The sequence below is a fragment of the Pseudophryne corroboree genome, chromosome 9, assembly GCF_028390025.1.
Source record: "Pseudophryne corroboree isolate aPseCor3 chromosome 9, aPseCor3.hap2, whole genome shotgun sequence".
In the NCBI taxonomy this organism is placed as follows: Eukaryota; Metazoa; Chordata; class Amphibia; order Anura; family Myobatrachidae; genus Pseudophryne; species Pseudophryne corroboree.
Genome location: NC_086452.1, coordinates 162,304,666 through 162,326,514, shown reverse-complemented (window position 1 = coordinate 162,326,514; position 21,849 = coordinate 162,304,666). Strand labels below are relative to the sequence as shown.

At 44.9% G+C, this 21,849-nt stretch overlaps 1 protein-coding gene across 9 annotated transcripts in view; it reads right to left on the bottom strand.

Annotated features, from left to right (window-relative positions):
* The window catches only part of HFM1 (helicase for meiosis 1), a 984,377-nt gene that overhangs the window by 108,730 nt on the left and 853,798 nt on the right, over positions 1–21,849 (bottom strand). For 8 of the 9 annotated variants that reach the window (XM_063939911.1, XM_063939912.1, XM_063939910.1 and 5 more), the window contains one exon: positions 51–266. In XM_063939911.1, coding sequence (XP_063795981.1) covers positions 51–266 — 216 coding nt within the window. The remainder of the gene's footprint in view (positions 1–50; positions 267–21,849) is intronic. The other variant, XM_063939915.1, reaches the window with a different exon arrangement.

Here is a 21,849-nt window from a genome sequence, read left to right as displayed (position 1 = left end):
TTTCATTTTTTGTAAACATAAAACATTAGTTTATCTATATGTGGTTTTACCTAAAACAGGTGTTTCTGTTTGAAAGTTGCTGGCATCCAACAAGTTGTCATCATCAAATTCATCCCAGATGTCATTTCCTAGATCAAATGACACATTTACTGGTTCCAGCAACCATGAGCTGTATCGGTCGGCATGTTTCACATTACTGTGATACTTTACTATATTTCCACTTTGCTGGTTTTCACAAACTTTGTTTCCAGAATACGAGCATCCTGCTAAATTTAACAGGTACAGAAAACATAACATAGAAACAAATTACTCGACACATAATTACAAAATATATATTTGTACAGTTTTATGCACACTGAATGGACAATTTTTGGGTGCACTACTAGCCACTCCCCAGTCACCGGCTAGAAACGGGTGTTGCTTTTCTGCCACCTTTCTGTTACTGTCTGAATTGATCGCAAAAGCACCTTTGTGTGTACACTCTATGTAATGCATGTGCTCTGCGGGGTTTCAGAAATTTTCACACATGCTCAGTTCCAGAACATCACTCAACTACATGAGATTCAGCATTGTGTGTGTGACTTAGAACCAGGCTCAATGACTTCAAACCTGTCACTTAGTAAATTTTCCTCCTGTTTCTTCTTACTTTAGCTTATCCTCAGACTTTATTACTGTTATGCCTGCCCTGACATTGGAGTGTTCCTGACTATTCTTCTACCTCTGCCCTTGATGTTAGATAAGTTTGTGTTTTTGTTAAACACTTATTATGTCTATTATCTCACTTGGTATTAACTTTATTAGGAAATTAGGATTTAACTATTGAACTTTGCCAGTGGTTTTATTTGTATTATTCATTTTTTGGATCAGATTTGGGTTACATGTACCCTTTGGTTCTGGGACTCCAGGTCGACACCAAAAAGGTCGACACCTTAGGTCGATACCGATTGGTCGACACACCTTAGGTTGACATGGACAAAAGGTCGACATGAACAAGGTGGACATAGAAAAAGGTCGACATGAGTTTTTTATGACATGAGTTTTCAATTAGTGCACCGCATCCCCTCGCATGGGCAAGCTGTCTCGCTCCGATACCGCTGCGTTCGGCACAGATTACCATTTCCAATCGTAGTCCACGAGGATCGAAAAGTATGGAAAAGTTCAAAAAATGAAGAAAAAAAAATGTAAAAAACGTATGTTGACCTTTTTCCATGTCGACCTTTTGTCCATGTCGACCTAAGGTGTGTTGACCTTTTTGGTGTCGACCTGGAGTCCGGATACTGTACCCTTTAGAATTACACAAACCATTGGTAAGCTCTTACTGCCCAAGTTGAAATCCTGCTAGCATCTAAGCACCATGAAACATACCGGTCTTCTTGGGAAAGACGAGTGTTATAGGTGAAATATATGACTCTGGTTCAACAGGCTTATCACAAGGTTATTAGTGTAATTCAGAATACACATGCACTTTCCTGTATGAACAAAGGTGTTTCATAAAGGGGCAGTAGCAGGTTTTACTTAGGATTTGTAGAACCCCCACCTCCCCCCAGTAAAAGCTACCACTCCGCTGTGAGCTCCCAGTCCCGCAGTAGCTACCCATTGGAAAATCTTTCTGCTAATTGCATGTCAGACAGGCAATCCCAAGGGGAGGTGTTTTCTTCCCCTGGGACTGCCAGTCTGAGCTGTCATTATCCAATGGGTTGCTGCTTCTGCTTTTAGTATGTTTTTTTTCCCTGTACATTTTTGGTGCATGCACAATGGATAGGGAGGTGCACCACCGCAGAGCAACTGGACTGCAGCCTGGGCAAACCCCCCCTAATGAAAAGGTAGGAGCCCAAGGGATAAATTCAGAGTTTCATGCAAGACAGTTGTAATTGCACATGCACTGCATGTACAGAACTAAATACAGATTTTTGTCTGTATACAGATTTGTAACTGCAGTGCTCCTATCTATAGGCTTATTCAACTAGCCAGTCTTTATTATCACTGCACACTTACACCAGCACCAGCCTGTACCTGGTGCCAGAGATCCATATAAAATCAGATGAATTTCTGCGTATTTAGAACTCTCATTGCTTTAATAAGCCTACAAACGAAAAACCTGTTATCACTCTGTTACGCCCATTCAGACACAAATGGAAATTGAGCTGTAGACCTAGGCTGTAGGTTGCATACTATTCGTAGTGCAGATTTTCAAAGTGCAATTTAGATTTTAATCATAATTTTAGCATTACACAAGTGTTATTAGTTAACTGTGGAACATGGTAAATTGACTCTCTATTTGTCATCTACAGGTAATCCAAATATTAAACATCACTCCATCTATTATACTGCATTACTATATTGATGAATACAAAGAGCAAACAAATAGAAATGGTACCCCACAGACAGCCTTGTGCTTGGAAGAACAGAACTGTAAAAAATGCTCGCTTTGTGACCCCCATACCCAGAGCTCCTGCACTGAACATAAAGTAAACTGAAAGCCTTCTGGTGTGCCCAATCAGGTCAGTTCTTTGTAATGCCAGATCTATAAGAAACAAGACTGCTACAATTGCTGACCTTATTGAATCTTCAGATCTAGCCTGTATTACAGAGATCTGGCTAGATGAAAATGCAGCACCTATATTGGAGGCTATAGTCCCAACAAACTGTCATCCACAACCCAAGACTGGGCCGCAGGGGAGGCGGGGTCGTTATCTGCTTCAAAAATTAACTTAAACTTAGGGTTCACCCTATTGAAATGAGTCGCTCATTTGAGTGCATCGCTGCCCAGAGTTCAATAGGATAGGTTTCAGAGTACTTCTCATTAACCGCCTCCCTGGTGATGGAAAGATATTTGTACAAAAAATTGCAGACACTGTTGCTGGCCTGGATCTGGAGCATCAAAGATGGCTCATCTTCAGGGATTTCAATGCATGAGTTGATGATGAGTTCTCACATCTTGGCCAAGACCTCCTGTGCACAGTGAATGGTCTGGGTTTCATACAAATAATTCCATCTGCCACACATAAAAATGGTCATACTCTTGATCAGATTGAATTAGAAGTCACTGACCTAAAAATAAACCCAGTCACATTGTCAGACCACCATTCCTTCCCTTTGGTTCTCGGTTGCAACCCCTCAAATAAGATCTTTGCATGTGGTGTTGACCATGTTTCATCCAAGGCGTGGTATGACTCCCCAGACTCTTGCAGCAAGTGTGGATCTCTCTGAAGATCCCTGTTCCCTAGTCCGTTATTATAATAGGGATGTGACGGCTGCAATTGATATTATCGCCTCTGTGCATATGCATACTTGAAGACCACACTGTCAAGCTCCCTGGTTCGACAACAGTGATAATGAGCTCAAGAAAAGGGGACGTAGACTGGATAGACAATGGAGAAAGCCTATCAACACATTTAAGTGCTCAAATACTTGCAGCTGTGTCCTCTAGGTGTAACAGATCAGCCTATCTGTAATAAAACACAGTCTCAAAATCCAATACCAAGAAGGATCTACAGCCCTGTTCCTAATCGATTTCACACAGTCAAAGGGATATTGCTATTCCCGTATAATACATTTTCATAAAAGGACTTATTCTCCACAGGGTATCTTTCTCATGCAAGGTACTAATCTCATCAAAGTTTCAATATCACTCCACAGTGACCTTGTGAAAAAACTTTCCAAATCCACACAGCAGATATTCACCAAATATGGTTATGACACTCTCATAAATTCAGGTCTATAATTGATCCATATGACCCAAACGTAGATATGATACAAAAAAAACGTTTATAAAAAAGAGATTAAAAAAAGAAAACTTTCTTTTCAGTAGGGTGCAAAATATGACAGGCAGAGTGTTGCGGTATACAGTCTCGGCTTTTACACCTAAAAGGTGTGGATCCTTCTTAGTATTGGATTTTGAGATGGAGGAAGACTAACCTGTTGGAGGAGAAGATAAAACTAATAAGCATAATAAAGAATAATAATCAACAAGAAATCAGAGTTCCTGTCAAATGAGGTCAAGGCAGTAAGCAATAGGCCAGCTCAACTTTTCCGCACAGTGGAGATGCTTTGCAAGCCAGCATGCCTGCAGCCTGATCAAACACTCTCACAAGATGCAATGAGTTTGCAAACTTCTTTACAGATAAAATATCTGCCATCCAGGCTGGAATCTCCACAGTGCCATCAAAGGAGTGCCAAACTACCAAGCCTGCCAATGTAAGCCACCTATCTTCATGGACCAGCTTTGACCCAATGGATGTAAAGGACATTGCTGAAATTGCTCTGATTTTGCGTCCCACTACCTGTAATCTGGACCCTGACTCAACCAATCTTCTAATAGGGTGTATGGATATAATTAGCCCTGTCTTTGCAAAAAATGTTCAATGCTCTTTGCATTTTTCCTGAACCCCTAAAGTAAGCAATTCTTAGACATCTTCTTAGAAAACTGAATTTAGATTCCGACTGCATGACCAACTACAGACCAGTATCAAAGCTTCCTTTTCTAGGAAAGGTTATTGAGAAAGTGGTTGCGAATCAACTGGAAACCCACCTGACAACCCAAGATATTTATGATCCATTCCAATCAGATTTCAGGAGAAGACATGGCACTTAAAAAGCCCTGGTGTGGGTGTTAAATGATCTTCTGATGGCAAAAGACAGAGGTGACTGTTCAATCTTAATCATTCTGGATCTCTCTGCATCATTTGATACAGTTGACCATGGGCTTTTGATTGAGTGCCTGAAAAATTTCTGTGGACTGGATGGCACAGTCCCAAGCTGGTTCAAATAATTTCTCACCAGCATGTCACAGACTCTATGGAACTCACTTTCCCGCACAGTTCGAGAAGCCCCTACTGTAGAATCCTTCAAACACAGACTCAGGACCTTCCTGTTTACTCAAGCATTTCCATAATGTCCCTTTAGTATCTCTATGCTCTCTATGTTTTATTAAAAGCTTTTCTGTATTTCATTGTTTCTTTACTATATTATGTAATTTATGTATCTGTTAAGCACCTTGAGTGCTATTGGAGAAAGAGCGCTATAGAAATAAAATTATTATTATTATTATTATTATTATTATTATGAATAAATACCAGTTATTAACTATGTTGGTATGCCTTGCTTGTTTGTTTAAGGTCATTTATTGCTAGCCATTGTAGTGAGAGTGTATTTGGAGTTGCTTGTAATTATAGCATACACATGCCTGGTTTTCCTACTTAATAATCATTCTCAGGCTGTAGGCCTAGGCTGTAGGGTGCATACTATTCGAAGTGCATATTTTCAAAGTGGAATTTATATTGTAAGCTTAATTTCAAAGTTACCCAGGTGTTAAACAGAAGAAGAATATTCTATAACCAATCATTACTACTGAAGAACTGCTTTGAAGCAAAATATGTGAGTTCACAACCTCTCCACAACAGAAACCTGCTGTCTGTATAACCTGGACACTCAACACTGAACTCCCTGTTTGAACACTGCAAAAACTTACCACTGCACTTACAACTATTTGTGTTGGCTCTCTGTTCTTCATAAACATCTGAATGTATAGCTATCTGTACCAATGTCAATTTACCTTTTTACCCTTGATAGTCCTGTCAGAAGTACCATTGCTTTTTTGCCAATTCCCATATTCTCAAACTTCTAACATGATCTACTTTAATATAAAATGTCTACACCAATCAAATCTCCACATTTATTCCACTTAATCTAGACATATAATAAAATTCTAAGGGCTAGATCTGTACATAGCAATTTTTTCTTGAGAAATATACTTCTAGGGATTTTTGGTCTGTTCGTTCCGACATTATGCAAAAACTACTGGATGAATTTGGATCGGATTTTCTCTATTATATAGCTTAGTGACCTAGAAAGAAACTGAGGTATGTACAATCTCGATGTGACATCAGGGAGCGGTGTAATAAAGGAAAACCAGACGCTTGACATTTGGCACGTGCAGTGTGCTGGTTCCTCAAGTCCAAATTGACTATACATATAAATGTGAAAGCCCTGACTCACTCACTCACTCACTCACTCACTCACTCATCACTAGTTCTCTTACTTCTCGATATGTTAGGAAGCTGAAATATAACATATATATTCTTCAGGTGGGAAATAGCAAAACCATGTAAATAGAATTTTAATAAACCTCCCTTAAGGGGATGAAAAGGGTGTTGACATAATGACGTAATTACCGATGCGTAGCTTGCGTTGCATGAATGATAACGCTCAAACCGACCATCGGATCAAAATTTGGATTGCACCTCCAGTGTGTAGAATTTAATAAACTACAAAAATGCGAAAAACCCTCACTCACTCATCACTAATTCTCTTACTTCCCGATATGATAGGAAGCTGAAATTAAACATAGGTATTCTTCAGGTGGAAAATAGGAAAACTACGTAATTAGCATTTTAACAAACCTCACCTAAGAGGATGAAAAGGGGGTTGACATAGTGGGCGGTATTCAATTATTTTCACCCCCTTCTACACCCATTCTGTTTCTGCTGACAGGTGTGGTATAATCATTTCAGCTTGCTACCCCCAAGGTAGTGAAGGCGCCCAACCCTTTATACAGCCAAACCCGATTACTACGGGTGCGATATGCGCGATAACAGGGATCACTTTAGAAAGAAGATTGGGCGTGATATATCATTTGAATACCGCCCAATTACGTCATTTTCAACTACTTGCGTTGCGTGAACGATAACGCCCAAACAATCGTATCAAAATTTGGATTGCACCTCCAGTGTGTAGAATTTAATAAACTACAAAATGCAAAAGCACTCAGTCACTCGCTCATCATTAATTCTCATACTTCCCGATATGGTAGGAAGAAGAAATTAAACATAGGTATTCTGCAGGTGGGAAATAGGAAAACTACGTAATTAGAATTTTAATAAATTTCCCCTAAGTGGATGAAAATGAGCTTGACATAATGACATCATTACCGATGTGTGGCTTGCGTTGTGTGAACAATAATGCCCAAACAGACAACAGGATCAAAATTTGGATTGCACCTCCAGTGTGTAGAATTTAACAAACTACAAAAATGATCCTGTCACTTTTTACCGTATCTGCTATGGGTGTTCCTTGGGTAGCGCAAAGAACCATTGATTAATATTTACTTACATTAAGACGTCTCATATTTACAGCTCTATAGATTTACCAATTTTTTTACACTCATTTATATTTACAACCATGAAAACCAGAAACTCCCATGTGAAGAACGGATAGAACAGCTAGTATGTATATAAATATATACTGAACACAAAAAGTTATATATCTATACATATATAAATACATAGATATATATAGATATACAAGATCTATTTCACATGAAAATCTGACTATATAATATTCACTAATCAGGCAGGTTATCTTGACTCATGAAGTTTCAGCTTACACATCAATCCAGTAGACGGCGCACCAAGAAAATACTACACATTATGGTTATGCATAATGTGAGTTGATATATATCATAGAGTCACTGGTAATTTTACTTGCAACCGTCAACAATTTTCATTTTCTATTCAAGTGCCTGCAGTTTCCTGTAAGTGGCTGCTTCGCTATGATAATCAACAAGTCGCAGGGGCAAACACTCAGTGCTGCAGACGTAGATCTCAGGAGCAGCTGCTACTTTCATGGGCCGTTTTTGGTTGTTTGCTCATGAGTTATTAGCCCCAAGCATCTTTTTGTGTTAATCCCTGAAGTGAAAACTGCAAATATTGTTTACAAAGAAATTTTGTGATCAATGTATACAATGTAAAATATACATCACTATATTAGATGGCACAACCGTCTTTGTAAAATTAGTTCCGCTGAGCAATAACAGACATCCATACGAGCGAAGAAGGGGGTAAATGCTAGTAATAAACTGTCGTTGTGCATAGACATTTACCAACAATATACTTTTACCTGTATTTCTGCAAATCTACTGCACTGCCTTTCTCATACAGCCTCCATTCCTACTTCTGGTTTTCCACCCCCTATTTACCTCATTCACACCATACCCATGTTTTCTTCAACTTTTCCCATCACTGAGTATCCACCTAATCCTTCATTCTGTCCTGTTCCCACCTCTATCCTTCCCAACTATTCTTCTCCACTCCTTCCTACCTCTCTCCCCTCCTCTGTCTGCCTTCCATCCCACTGCTTCCTTCCCCCCTCTTTTCTCCCATTACTTTCATTCACTTCTCCCCCCACTATAATCCTACTACCCCAACATTAAGCCCTGCTCCCCCTCCCCCATCTCGCTGTCACCTCACCTCACCATATCACACTAAACTCCCCCACTCTCCACCACCTGCAGCTATACTTTCTAGCTCAGGAACAGCACTATACTCTCTTAATATTTGCCCTCCAAATGAATCTCACCTCAATGTTACAGCAAACCTGATAATCTCATTCACATCACTCCTACTACCACTGTCTCTCTCTCCTGTGCCCTCTGGAATGCCAGATCTATCTGTAACAAACTGGTCTCCAACCATGACTTTGACCAACTCCCTGATTCTCCTCTGGGGGCATTGCATTCTTTCATACCCAGGCCTAGGGGTCACCATGGTGGTGCTGTTCGGGTCCTTCTGTCTTCCGGTTACTCCAACCAACTCATACCCTCAGAACCGTCCCTTAAATTCTCTACCCATTTCAGTCTGGCATCTGTCCTCTTCACTCTGCTGAAACTGTCTGCACAAAAGACAGCAATGACTTCCTTGCTGCCAAATCCAAGGGCCATTACTCTGCTTATTCTCCTTGACATGTCTGCTGCTTTTGACACTCTGGAGTACCCTTTCATCCTGCAAATCCTTAATTCACTTGGCCTATGCGATACTGCCCTCTCTTGGCTGTCTTCCATCCTCTCTGACCACTCCTTCTCAGTTTCCTCCATGACTCTACTCCCCCCCTTCCATTGATAGCTGGTGCCCCCAAGGGTCTCTTCTTGGACCTCTCCTATTCTCCCTCTATACATTCTCTTATAGGTGAGCTCATCAGCTCTTTTGATCTCCAATATTATCTCTGTCCTGATGATACTCAGATCTACCTTTCCTCTCCTGATATCTTCCCCTATCGCATCACTCATACTGTATGTCTAACTGTTCTCTGCTATCTCTTCCTGGTTGTCCCAGCGCTTTATTAAACTTAACATGTCTTCGACTGAGCTGATCATCCTCCCACCCTCCTGCAAGAGCCTCACTACCCACAATTTCATTATCTATTAACAACTCAACCCCAAGTGTGCTGTCTTTGAGTTATCCTTGACTCCTCCCTCTCCTTCAACCCACACATTCAGTACATTTCCCATTCTTGCCATTTCCATCTCAAAGATATTTCCAGGATAAGAACCTTTCTCACACAGGATACTACTAAGACCTTCATTCACTCACTGGTCATCTCCAGAGTGGACTGCTGTAATCTCCTCCAATCTGGCCTCCCTGACTCTGATCTCTCTCCACTCCAATCTATCCTCAGTGCTACTGTCAAGCTCATTTTCCTCTCCAAATGTACTACGTCTGCCTCGCCTCCCTTGTCTACCCTTCCCCTTCAGAACCCAATTAAAGCTAGACACTCACAAAGCCCTCACTCATTTACATCTCTGACCTCATCTCCCTTCACACTCCCACCTGCCCTCTTTGCTCCACAAATGAATGTTGCCTTTCCTGCCAACTGATTACTTCCTCCCACTCCCACAAAAAACTTAAAATGGGCTCTCAAGACCTACTTCATCAAACCAGGCCATCTCTCATCCTAACCCTTGGTTCCATGCTCACTGTCTACCCAGTATCACCCCTGTCTGCCACTTCCCTTAATAATTAAGCTCTCATGAGCTTCCTGTGTGCTTTGTCTTCCCTTACTTATACTATCATCTATTCCATACTCCATAAAACGGGCATCTAACCCTTGGTTTCTAGCACTCTGTGTCACAACTGAGGGCTGGTGCTGACGGGAGGAAGCCTCAGTTGTAGGGGCTGAGGTATATTTAAACCTGGGCGGTAGTATGGGACTCTTAGACATGCAGTACCCAAGCCGGAAGGCGTGACCACGACAACAGGAGTAAGGTTAAAAGTTTTATTCAAGCACAGTTCAGGTGGTACATCAGCAGCAACGTCAGATACGGTAAATGAATAGGCAATACACAGTTCCTGTAGATGCAGCAGAGATGCGGATGCCTCTGGGTGCGGTAACGTTAGGTATCAGTCTTGGCAGACTAGGAGATGGAATGTCCTTAACCGGCACCCAAGTGCTGAGTAGTAGAATGAGTACAGGAACTGACTGGCAGATGGTCCACTGGAAGCTGGTTGTATTGACTGGAGATGAGTTAGCTGCTGGGTAGGCCGGATGGAAGCGGACCGAATGATGAGATGAGCAGAGTGCTTGATGAACCAATGTAGCTGGAGAATAGCTAGAAGCACTGGTGGTGCTAGGGATCGCTGGAACTAGGAAGTCGATGGCGGAGCACCGATGATTGCTGGTATTCGATGGCGGAGCACCGATGATTGCTGGTAACAGAACACCACTCACAGCTGGCTGCTGGAAGCCGGTGTTAAACACTGCCAGTTGCAGGGAGCAATGTGAGAACACTGCGGAGTCAGGCTGCACCGCTAGATGTTAAACCGGTGCGGGTCTCTAGTGGAGTTGAAGACAGGAGCTGGAATACCTGTAAGAAGCAAACAACCACAAAGCAAGGAGACTGGTAACACTGGGTTGACAACCAAAGCACTGACAACTTCCTGGTTCAGGAACAGGACCTTTATACCTGCAGCAGTGCAGGGATTGGCTGATTAATCAGGCAGAATTCAGCGGTACAGCGGATTGGCGGAAGTAGTATCATGTGACTAAAACCAACATGGCTGCGCCCATACTAGCATTTGGAGGGAAAGTTAGTTTGTGGAACCATGTGAGGAATAACAGTAATGGCGGCGGAGGCCGCGGAGGGCAGTAGACACCAACTTGCACACTTGATCCACAGAGATGGCAGCGGAGACTGCGGCAGGCAGGAGACGCCATGCAGACTTGTTTGCGCATTTGAATCACAGAGATGGCGGCGGAGGCTGCAGCGGGCAGGAGACGCCATGCAGACTTATTTGAATACTGGAAGTGCAGAAATGGTGGCGGAGGCCGCGGAGGGCTGGAAACGCCACTCTCAACTCCATGAGCTCACTGTGACAGCGCCTGTGGAATGACAGGGAGGAGATGTGGAGTGAGGATGTCAGCAGAACGACTGAGACCCGGCCCTGGAATGCTGAGCCAGCCTCAGGAGACACCTGAAAGGTAGATAATGGCGTCCAGTAACCCGGATCGTGACACTCTGCTGCTTATTTGTCACGACCACTGATGCAGCAATGTTCACAAATGATGTACTTATCCTGCATTGTCTTCAGTGAAGGAACTAGCGGCAGTGCAGCTGGTGCAATGCACTGGGACCAGCTACAATGAAGGAGCCCATGGCTGTCAGCATTATGCAGGCCAGCCAGGTAGGTACTATAATGAGTTAGACTGCCTCATTTTTGTGCACCGGCACCCTCCATGGAAGGAGGTAGTCCTCTACATGGAGGCCAATCACTTCCCTGGGACCACACTATGAGCTGCTGCTGTGCTGTTCAGGCAGGTGCTCCAACCTGGGCCAATCATCGTAGTAGATAGGGGGAGGTCACAATGGGTGGTAGCAGTCCAGAACAGCAGCACCTCCAGCAGCCAGCACAGTTGGGCCCTTCATAGCAGCAGCATAACAGCAGCAGCACCACCCCCTCCCAAGTATCTGGCTACCAATACTGCATGCTGCAGCAAAGCCAGCCCCACATGTGTAAACTGTAGTGATGTCTCCCTGTTCAACTGGGGCTAGGGATGACCATCGACTATTGATGATTCATAATCATCAATTATTTATCGCCATTGTTTAAAACTTTTGCCATCAATGAGTGTGAACCAGATGGTGCCCCCCCTCGATGGCACAGCATAACCAAATGTTGTTGTTTTTTTACAAGGTGCCAGGACACCGAGCACAGCTCCGACATCCGTGAAGCCCTGCCCTCAGGTTTTGATTGACCCATGAAAAGGGATGACCATAGGTTGGTGGCACCATCTATGGTTATCCATAACACAGTTGGTAACAATCGATGGTCATTTGTTACTTTGCCATTGATGGTAACCAAAAGAGGTTATCAGTCAGTAAAAATCTGTCACTGTGCTGCCACCCCCTGTGAGCTCTCATCTGGCATTTGGCTCCAGCCCTGCATGATCAGAAAGGGAGCAGGAGACAGAGTTGGCTCTAGAGTGGCTTCTGATTTGAAGGTCTTCCTGTTCATCTCACACAGGGCTGGCAGTGTCAGAAGGAGGAAACTCCTCCCCTGTGGGAGGATTGGCAGTCCAGAGTGTGATAAACAGTAAGAGCTTCCAGCAGTTAGCTTCCCAACGGATAGTATCCCAGCGGTCAATATACCGATGCTGGGATCCCAGGGGGAGGAAGCAATGCCGGCATCTACATATCGACGCCACTCAAGATGCCGGCATCATATTACTGACAGCCAGCATCCCAATTGTCCTCACAGCGGGACCTGGTGGGGAGGAGGTTAGGTTTAGGCAGGAGAAGGGGGGTTAGGGAGCAGGGATGGGAAGATTAGGGTTAGGGACTGGGAAGGGAGGTTTAGGGTTAGGCACTTAGAAGGGGATGTTAGGGTAAGGCATCAAGTGGGGAGGATTAGGTTTAGGCAGCGGGGAAGGGAGGGTTAGGTTTAGGCACCAAGTGCGTATGTAACGGAGGTAGCGGCTGCAGCTACGTAGGGCGTCACACTGTCTGAGGCTGAGCTTTGGCGGACGTATTGTATGCTAAAAAAAAAGTTGTGGCGCGATAGATCTACGGCTGATGGGGGTTTCTAGGAACTTGTGAACTCCCCTGCCTGTGAGTATGCGTACACATTTCTTACTTCATACATGGGGAGAAGCAGTATCAGCTCACATAACTGTGTGCTACCAGCAGTTGCTAGGCAGTTGCAGCTCCTTGTAAGTCTAAAGGTAGGAACCACCACTTCATACATGTAATACATGCATTTGTTTTATACTGTACACATGACTACATTATTAACATTTTTGTTTTCTTTTCAGTTAGTAGCCAGAAAAAAAAATCTGGCTACTAACTAAAAGGAAAACAAAAATGACTGTGGATGAGTAATGCATACCTTGAGCAGAAGGGACAAGTTAAGTGGAAAATGAAGAAATGCAAGATGGCAAGATTTTTTTTAATTGTCTTTGGAGCTCATTTAGAGTTTTGGGTTTAACATTGCATTTCCATGCTATACAGTAAAATGTATCTGTAAATAGATTTTATTTTAGATTTTATAATTTAGGCTTGCATTCCCTGGAGAGGCAGAATGGGTTTTGAAGGAGCTGACGCTCGAGGATTGAAATACATGTGATGATGGAGATCATCGTCAGCAGGGGCGGATTAGCCATAGGGCTCACCGGGAAGATTCCTGGTAGGCAGACGTGTCTGTAGAGCCTGTTTTGTGTGTTGTCATGTGGCCCCACCCCACACATGACAGGCAGCCCACTGCACTCAGTACACTGCATTGTACCTATTCATTCTGTTATTCTATCTTTGCAGTATAGCAACTCTGCCATCAAGTGATGCTGCTATGGCTACACGGCATGTTATACTTCTTGTGCTGTCTATGTCGGGCCACTTCTACAAAATTTGACAGGTTCACTTTTAGTTCCCAATACACCCCTAGTCTGCAGCAAAAAACGCAAGGAAGGCAGCATTTGCGTACAATCAGGCCCTATAAGGTGGGATCCCGTCCCCCCCAACAGACCAAACTCCCTCATCAGACCTTTAAGGGCTGCTTCCGAGTACCTGGAAACCTCCTGTGATGAGCCAAATTGTTTTATTTTTGAGACTGAGACAACAGTGTCTCCGTCTCAGTAAAAGCCATGATCGCAATTGCGACCGCGGAGCTGCTGATCAGTAGAGAGCTATGTGTAGCTCTCTGCATAGAGAATGTCCGGAGGGAGCTGCGCAGCTCCCTCCGTCCTCACAGTCATGACAGACTGCTCCAGCCTCCCAGCCCCAAGGCTTGTGGTACACATAAAATATACAGTATGTATACTGTATATGAAGTTTTTGTATATGTATGTATATGTAGTTATGTATGTATGTTAGTATGTTTGTGTGGGTGGGTGTGTATGTATGTATGTATGTATGTATGTATGTATGCATGCATGTGTGTTTATGCGTGTATGTATATACGAATGTGTGTGCTATACATGTATTTCTCCGGCAGGGTCCACAGGTTATCCACAGGATAACATTGGGATATGATGAAGCGACAGTGGATTTGCACCAATCGGTCAAAGCTTTTCGGCCTCCCAGCATGCAACGGGCCAATCCATATATCCCCACCTTCAGGATCAGTTAAATCTGTTTTTTGTTTGGTGCGGCAGGAGCTGGACCATGGTCAGAGGGCTGCTGGTTTTTAGCAGCCCTAAACTTTCTTATTTTATTTTTATAGTCTTACTATTTTTTCTTGAGTGATCTTTCTAAAAAGCATCTTATACGTACCTTAGAAAGAGTCGCTCCAACAACTCTCCGCCGGGTCGTGACAACGCTTACCCACGAGTACAGTGCTGTTTCGGCGGGCGTCTGTGTCGGATATACTAGCAGGTCCAGCAGACATTACCAGGCTGTGGCCGGAGTACGGGGAGAAGGTAAGGCATCGATTCCGCTTAGAAGGAGAATACGGACACAGCAGCACTGTTTTGGGAGGAGACTATCAAACAGTTGCTGACGCGGCTGCCACTTCAGAGCCTTAGGGATCAGAGGCTCCAGGAATAGTATGAGGCCGCGATCCCTAGGGTTGATGTCAGCAGTGGGGAGTCAGACACTCTCCTGGTCACCCCTCCCCTCGGTTCATGACCAGTTTCCTCCAAGTCTCCCGCCATAAACTGTTTCCCGCTTCCGTCTCAGACGCTGTTCACAAAGGGGACCCAGCTGTGTGACGGGTGGTCTGTGTTCACTGAGCATCTGTGTTCACTATAGGTTCATGCAGCGGCAGTGTGCACTAGTAGCGTCTGGATCCACTCAGCGTTCGCAAATGTATTGATCGGTCCTGGAAGCGAGGTGAGTCTCCCTGTATCCCACTCTACTGAGTACGGGTAATACAGCACTAAGTCTCTATCTACCTGTTAGATAAGTGCCTATTGCATATGAGTCTGTATACTATTACTGTTGTTTCTTTTGCTATGCATCTGAATACGGTAGATCTGTTTAAACATAATTCAGTAATATGTTCTCCTACATACTTGAAATGTAGTTGTAGTTGATGATGAGCTCATATTGCTTATTATACTAATGTATAACATGTGACTGACTGCTAGTGTGATTGCTGACTTTACTATATATTCTGTCATTTTTTTTTCTCTTCCAATCCTCAAGGCTGGTGCATGGGTAGGGTCGGATTGTATGTCACTTTAAAAAGCTTAAAGTGATTCCAGTCACAAATTGTGTAGTACACTGTGGAAGTGTTGATTATTTATCATGTCTAAGAGCGGCAAAGGTGAGGAAGATACACTCACAGTAACACCAACACTCATATCATGTTTGTCTTGCAAAGCTGTGTTAACCTCTCAGGATCTGGTTCACGATGGTAAGTGTGCAAATTGTTTTAGCTTTCACCAGGGTCTCTTGAAAAATACAAGGCAGATTCAGGTGCAGGTTGATCCACCTTGGGCTATGTTTGCACAGACATTATCCAGTATAGCTGAACGGATAATTCCTCCAAGTCCTGTACCAGGGATAGGTTACACGATTAACCCTTACATGCATCTTCCCACCTGCGGTTTATCACTTCCAGCAGCAGCCTCTCAAAAGAAACAGGCTGATAAGCCAGTGGTAAGTAAATCTTCATCCTCACAGGCTACACATGTTTCAGATGAGGATTCATCTGAGGATGAAAGCTCAATAAATTCTACTTCGGCATACGAAGAGTAAGAGGAAGGGCTCAGCTCAGTGGATATAGCAGAGTTAATTAAAGACAATGAAAGCCATTCTATACTTAGAGGATTCAGCAGAGCCTGTGTGTTACGCACACCAGTGCTAACAGGAGTATACCGATGTATGAACAGAGAGGGATGCAAGGCAAAACGAACTCACAGACAGTATAACACAACATACACAGGAGGTGATGGAATAACTAATAAACACAAAATGAACGGGGAAGCCCAAAGGCTCAGGAATTGGGTGTCTCCCTAGTGTCAGGAATGCTCAGATGGAATAGAGCAGACAATGAAGCGAGATGTAGTGATTTAACATGTGGAGCACCCAAAATGATGTTGCTAAGAGCAACAGGAAAAACCCCAAAGGGTTACCAACGGGTGTGGGAATAAACTCCTTGGTCAGAGATAGAAATATAGACACAAGGAGAGTATCCACAATCCTAACCCCCACTTGCAGGGCACAGGTTCAGCTTACTGACACTAAACTGACACCTGGACGCCCTGCACAGTGAGGGAGGATTAAGCAAGCAGGTCTGAGAGTACAGCCGCAAACCTGCTGGGTTCACAGAATAGCAAAAGAACCCCAGCAGGTTAAACAACTGACTCCAGTCTTACTGCTAGGTCCGGATTGGCAGAATGAAGTACCGAATCCCAAGGCCTATTCGCAGTAAGCAACAAGTAAATACAAAGTCACACAGTACTAGCTAACTCTCTGGAACTGACTAACAAACAAAGATTCAGCAGCATTTGCCTAGCCTGAGAGGATGGTTTATATAGCAGGTGCTGTCCACGCCCCACTCAGACCTCACAGACTGTGAGCACAAAACCAGCGCCGGATTCCCTGCCGTGCACAGAGCCTGTAACCACTACACAGTAAAAACCCGGACCGGAGTATCAGCTGCGCTCAGGTTACTTCGCTAACACTTGCCTCCCGGTTGCCATGGCGACGTGGCAGTACAGAACAGGAGATCCTAACAGTTTCCCCCCCTCTGACGAGGGGTCAAAGAACCTCTACCACCGGGTTTATCGGGGAACTGCGAGAAGAAAGAGCGTATCAGTCTGGGGGCATGAAGATCACAACTGCGCACCCACGACCGCTCCTCCGGGCCATACCCCTTCCAGTGCACCAAAAATGACAGCCGACCCCGAACCATCTTGGAGTCAAGAATCCTTTCAACCACAAACTCCCTCTGACCCCGTATCAGAAGAGGAGAAGGTCTTCCACTGGAAGAAGGATTACTAACCGCCAGTTTTAAAAGGGAACAATGAAATGTTTTATTGATACCCAATGAACGGGGCAGATCTAACTGAAATGCCACCGGATTGATAACCCTGGTGATCTTATAAGGACCGATGAACCGAGGGCCTAACTTATGAGATGGCTGTCTCAACTTCAAATTCTTGGTGGACAACCAGACGAAGTCTCCTAATTTGAAGCTGCAGGGTCTTCTCCGCTTATCAAAAACCCTTTTGGTCACTAATGACACAGACACAAGGGCTTTCTTCACTTTCCTCCAAATACCCCTAAGGACCAAAACAACAGAGGAACCACCAGGCGTGGAATCCAGGGGGTCAAAAGAATTGGCCTTAGGATGATGCCTATACACACAAAGGAAGGGAGAGATCCCTGTAGCAGAGTGAGCCGCGTTGTTATAGGCAAACTCCGCCATGGACAGATGAGCAACCCAGTCAGTATGACACTTGGAGACATAACACCTGAGGAACTACTCCAAGGACTGGTTCACCCTCTCAGTCTGCCCATTAGACTGTGGATGGTAGCCTGACGACAAGCTCACAGAAATCTGGAGATCAGAACAAAATGCCCTCCAGAATTTGGCCACAAACTGGGATCCACGGTCAGAGACCACATCAAGTGGCAACCCGTGGAGGCGCACAACATGCTGCATAAATAACTCAGACAGGCGTCTGGCCGATGGCAACCCAACCAGTGGAACGAAATGCGCCATCTTCGAAAACCTGTCAACGACAACCCAAATGGCTGTCATCCCCGAGGATTTGGGCAAGTCCACCACAAAATCCATGGAAATGTGGGTCCATGGCTTAGATGGAATAGAGAGTGGATGTAATGGGCCGACAGGAACCCCTCTAGGAGTTTTATTTCGGGCACAAACGTCACATGCCCGAACCCACTGATCCACATCCCTAGCCACCGAGGGCCACCACACCGCCCTAGACAGCAACTCCCGAGTTCTGGCAATACCCGGATGCTCTGCCGACCTCTTGGCATGGAATTCCAGGAACACTCGCTGTCTTAACCTAGGAGGCACAAACAAGAGACCTACCGGAAAGTCTGGAGGAGCCTGCTCCTGTGCTCTAAGGACTAATGACAAGAGGTCCTGGGTAATGCCCACTTTAATACATGATGGGGACACAATGGGCAATGGCTGCTCGGTGGTCTCTTGGACTGGAGCAAAACTCAGCGAGAGCGCATCAGCCTTGATGTTTTTTGACCCAGGGCGATATGTTATCAAAAAATTAAAGCAAGCAAAAAACAAAGCCCATCGTGCTTGCCTGGCATTGAGCCGCTTCGCTGACTCTAAATATGCCAGATTCTTATGGTCGGTGAGAATTGAGACCACAAACTTAGCCCCCTCAAGCCAGTGTCTCCACTCCCCGAGTGCATCCTTTATAGCCAACAATTCCCGGTTACCCACATCATAATTCATCTCGGCAGACGAAAATTTACGGGAAAAGTAAGCACAGGGATGAAGGCGATTATCAGACACCCCCATCTGAGAGAGCACTGCCCCAATACCTATCTCAGAGGCATCCACTTCTACCACAAAAGGACGCTCTGGATCTGGGTGTCGCAGCACCTTGGCCGAGACAAATGCCCTTTTGAGACAGGCAAAGGCCGCTTTGGCCTCACAAGACCAGTGAGCAACATCCGCCCCTTTCTTAGTGAGTGCCACCAAGGGGGCCACTATAGACGAAAATCCAGCGATGAACCGTCTATAAAAATTTGCAAAGCCCAGAAAACGCTGAAGCGCCTTCAAACTAGTGGGCTGCACCCAATCCAGGACTGCCTGTACCTTGGAACCCTCCATTTGGAAACCTTCTGAGGAGATAATATACCCTAGAAATGCGATTTTCTGGACTTCAAATTCGCACTTCTCCAGCTTCGCCCCAAGCTGGTGGTCTCTGAGTTTCTGGAGGACTAAGCGTACATGTTTCCGATGTTCCTCCAGGGAATGGGAGAAGATTAGGATGTCATCTAGACAAACAACTAAAAATCTATCCAAATATTCCCTGAGCACATCGTTCATGAATTCCTGGAAGACTGCCGGGGCATTAGAGAGCCCAAAAGGCATCACCAAATATTCATAATGCCCTGAGTGGGTATTAAAGGCAGTCTTCCATTCATCCCCCTATCTTATTCGGATTAGATTGTAAGCACCGCGTAGGTCAATCTTAGAAAAAATGGTGGCAGTACGAAGCTGGTCAAACAAAACCGAAATGAGAGGCAGTGGGTACGAGTTTTTAATCGTGATACGGTTCAATTCCCTGAAGTCGATGCAGGGTCGCAACGAACCGTCCTTTTTACCCACGAAGAAGAACCCCGACCCAACTGGAGACTGTGAAGGTCTGATAAATCCCTTAGCCAAGTTCTCCTGAATGTACTCTGCCATAGCCTGAGTCTCAGGACGTGACAGGGAGTACAACCTGCTCTTGGGAAGCTTAGCATCCGGCAACAAATCAATGGCACAGTCATAGGGGCGATGGGGAGGTAGTACAACTTTTTTGGAGAATACATCCGCAAAATCTGCATAACATCCTGGCAATCCTGGCAAACTTAGCTGCGAGAGCCTGACTGGAAGGTTCCTGAAACAATCACTACCCCAACTAAGAATCTCCCCAGAGACCCAGTTAAATTGAGGGTTATGGGCCCTTAACCAGGGTAACCCCAAAACCAATGGGGCAAAAGAACAGACAGTCACATAGAAAGACAATTTTTCAGAGTGTGTGGCTCCAATAAACAAAGGAATTTGGCTGGTGCAGGAGGTAATTTTACCCTGGGACAATGGTTCCCCGTTTAACCCACAGATCTCAATCTCTGATGCCAAAGGTACTGAGGGAACAGAGTGTTCCAGGGCGAATTGACGGTCCATGAAAACCCCATTGGCCCCACTGTCAACAAAGGCCTCAGTCTTGACAGTTTGACCGAGGATCTCCAAAGTCACCGGAATGAGAAAAGTCTTTTTGGGAAAATCTGACTTCTGGCCTGACAGGATATTTCCCATCACCCTCAGGCCCTGAAGTTTTCCGGCTTTTCTGGGCATGATACTACGACATGACCTTTATTCCCACAGTACAAACACAAACCCTGCTGTCTCCTCCGCGTCTTCTCACGCGAGGAGAGGCGGGTAGCCCCAATCTGCATAGGCTCCTCGGAATATTCCTCAGAGTCTGAGGTTCCCTTGGGAAAAAAGGAAACTGCGGTCTCCCTTTCAAGCCTACGCTCTCTCAGCCGTCTATCCACCCGGATGGATAACTGCATGAGCTGATCTAAGCTATCAGGCGAGGGATATTGTACCAGTTGGTCCTTTATCTGGTCAGAAAGGCCCCTTTGGTACTGGTTTCTCAGGGCTGGGTCATTCCACTGGGTATCATGAGCCAACCTCCGAAACTCCGTACTATAAACCTCAGCTGGCCGTCGCCCTTGCTTAAGGACCGTAATCTGAGCCTCAGCTGAAGCCATCTTGTCAGGGTCATCATACAAAATGCCCAGTGCCGTAAAAAAAGCATCAACACTTTTTAGCGACGGACAGTCAGGCTGCAACCCATATGCCCAGACCTGTGGGTCTCCTTGTAGCAAGGAAATCACCATGCCCACCCGCTGAATCTCCGACCCAGAAGACTGGGGCCTAAGCCTGAAATATAGCTTACAGCTCTCCTTGAAACAAAAAAACTGAGAGCGATCTCCAGAAAAACGATCCGGGAGATTTACTTTCGGCTCCTTAACCCCTAAATTTGCCGCTGCTGCTGCGGGAGCTCCGCTAGCGGCCTGCGGGGTGTTCATTTTAATGGACATCTCATTAAATTGTCGAGTCAGGACCTGCACCTGATCGACCACCTGTTGCAAAGTATTTTGAGGGGTATGCTCCATATTCCCACAAAATTTCAACAGGAGTAGGGCTGCTGAATATGTTACGCACACCAGTGCTAACAGGAGTATACCGGTGTATGAACAGAAAGGGATGCGAGGCAAAACGAACTCACAGACAGTATAACACAACATACACAGGTGGTGATGGAATAACTAATAAACACAAAATGAACGGGGAAGCCCAAAGGCTCAGGAATTGGGTGTCTCCCTAGTGTCAGGAATGCTCAGATGGAATAGAGCGGACAATGAAGCGAGATGTAGTGATTTAACATGTGGAGCACCCAAAATGATGTTGCTAAGAGCAACAGGAAAAACCCCAAAGGGTTACCAACGGGTGTGGGAATAAACTCCTTGGTCAGAGATAGAAATATAGACACAAGGAGAGTATCCACAATCCTAACCCCCACTTGCAGGGCACAGGTTCAGCTTACTGACACTAAACTGACACCTGGACGTCCTGCACAGTGAGGGAGGATTAAGCAAGCAGGTCTGAGAGTACAGCCGCAAACCTGCTGGGTTCACAGAATAGCAAAAGAACCCCAGCAGGTTAAACAACTGACTCCAGTCTTACTGCTAGGTCCGGATTGGCAGAATGAAGTACCGAATCCCAAGGCCTATTCGCAGTAAGCAACAAGTAAATACAAAGTCACACAGTACTAGCTAACTCTCTGGAACTGACTAACAAACAAAGATTCAGCAGCATTTGCCTAGCCTGAGAGGATGGTTTATATAGCAGGTGCTGTCCACGCCCCACT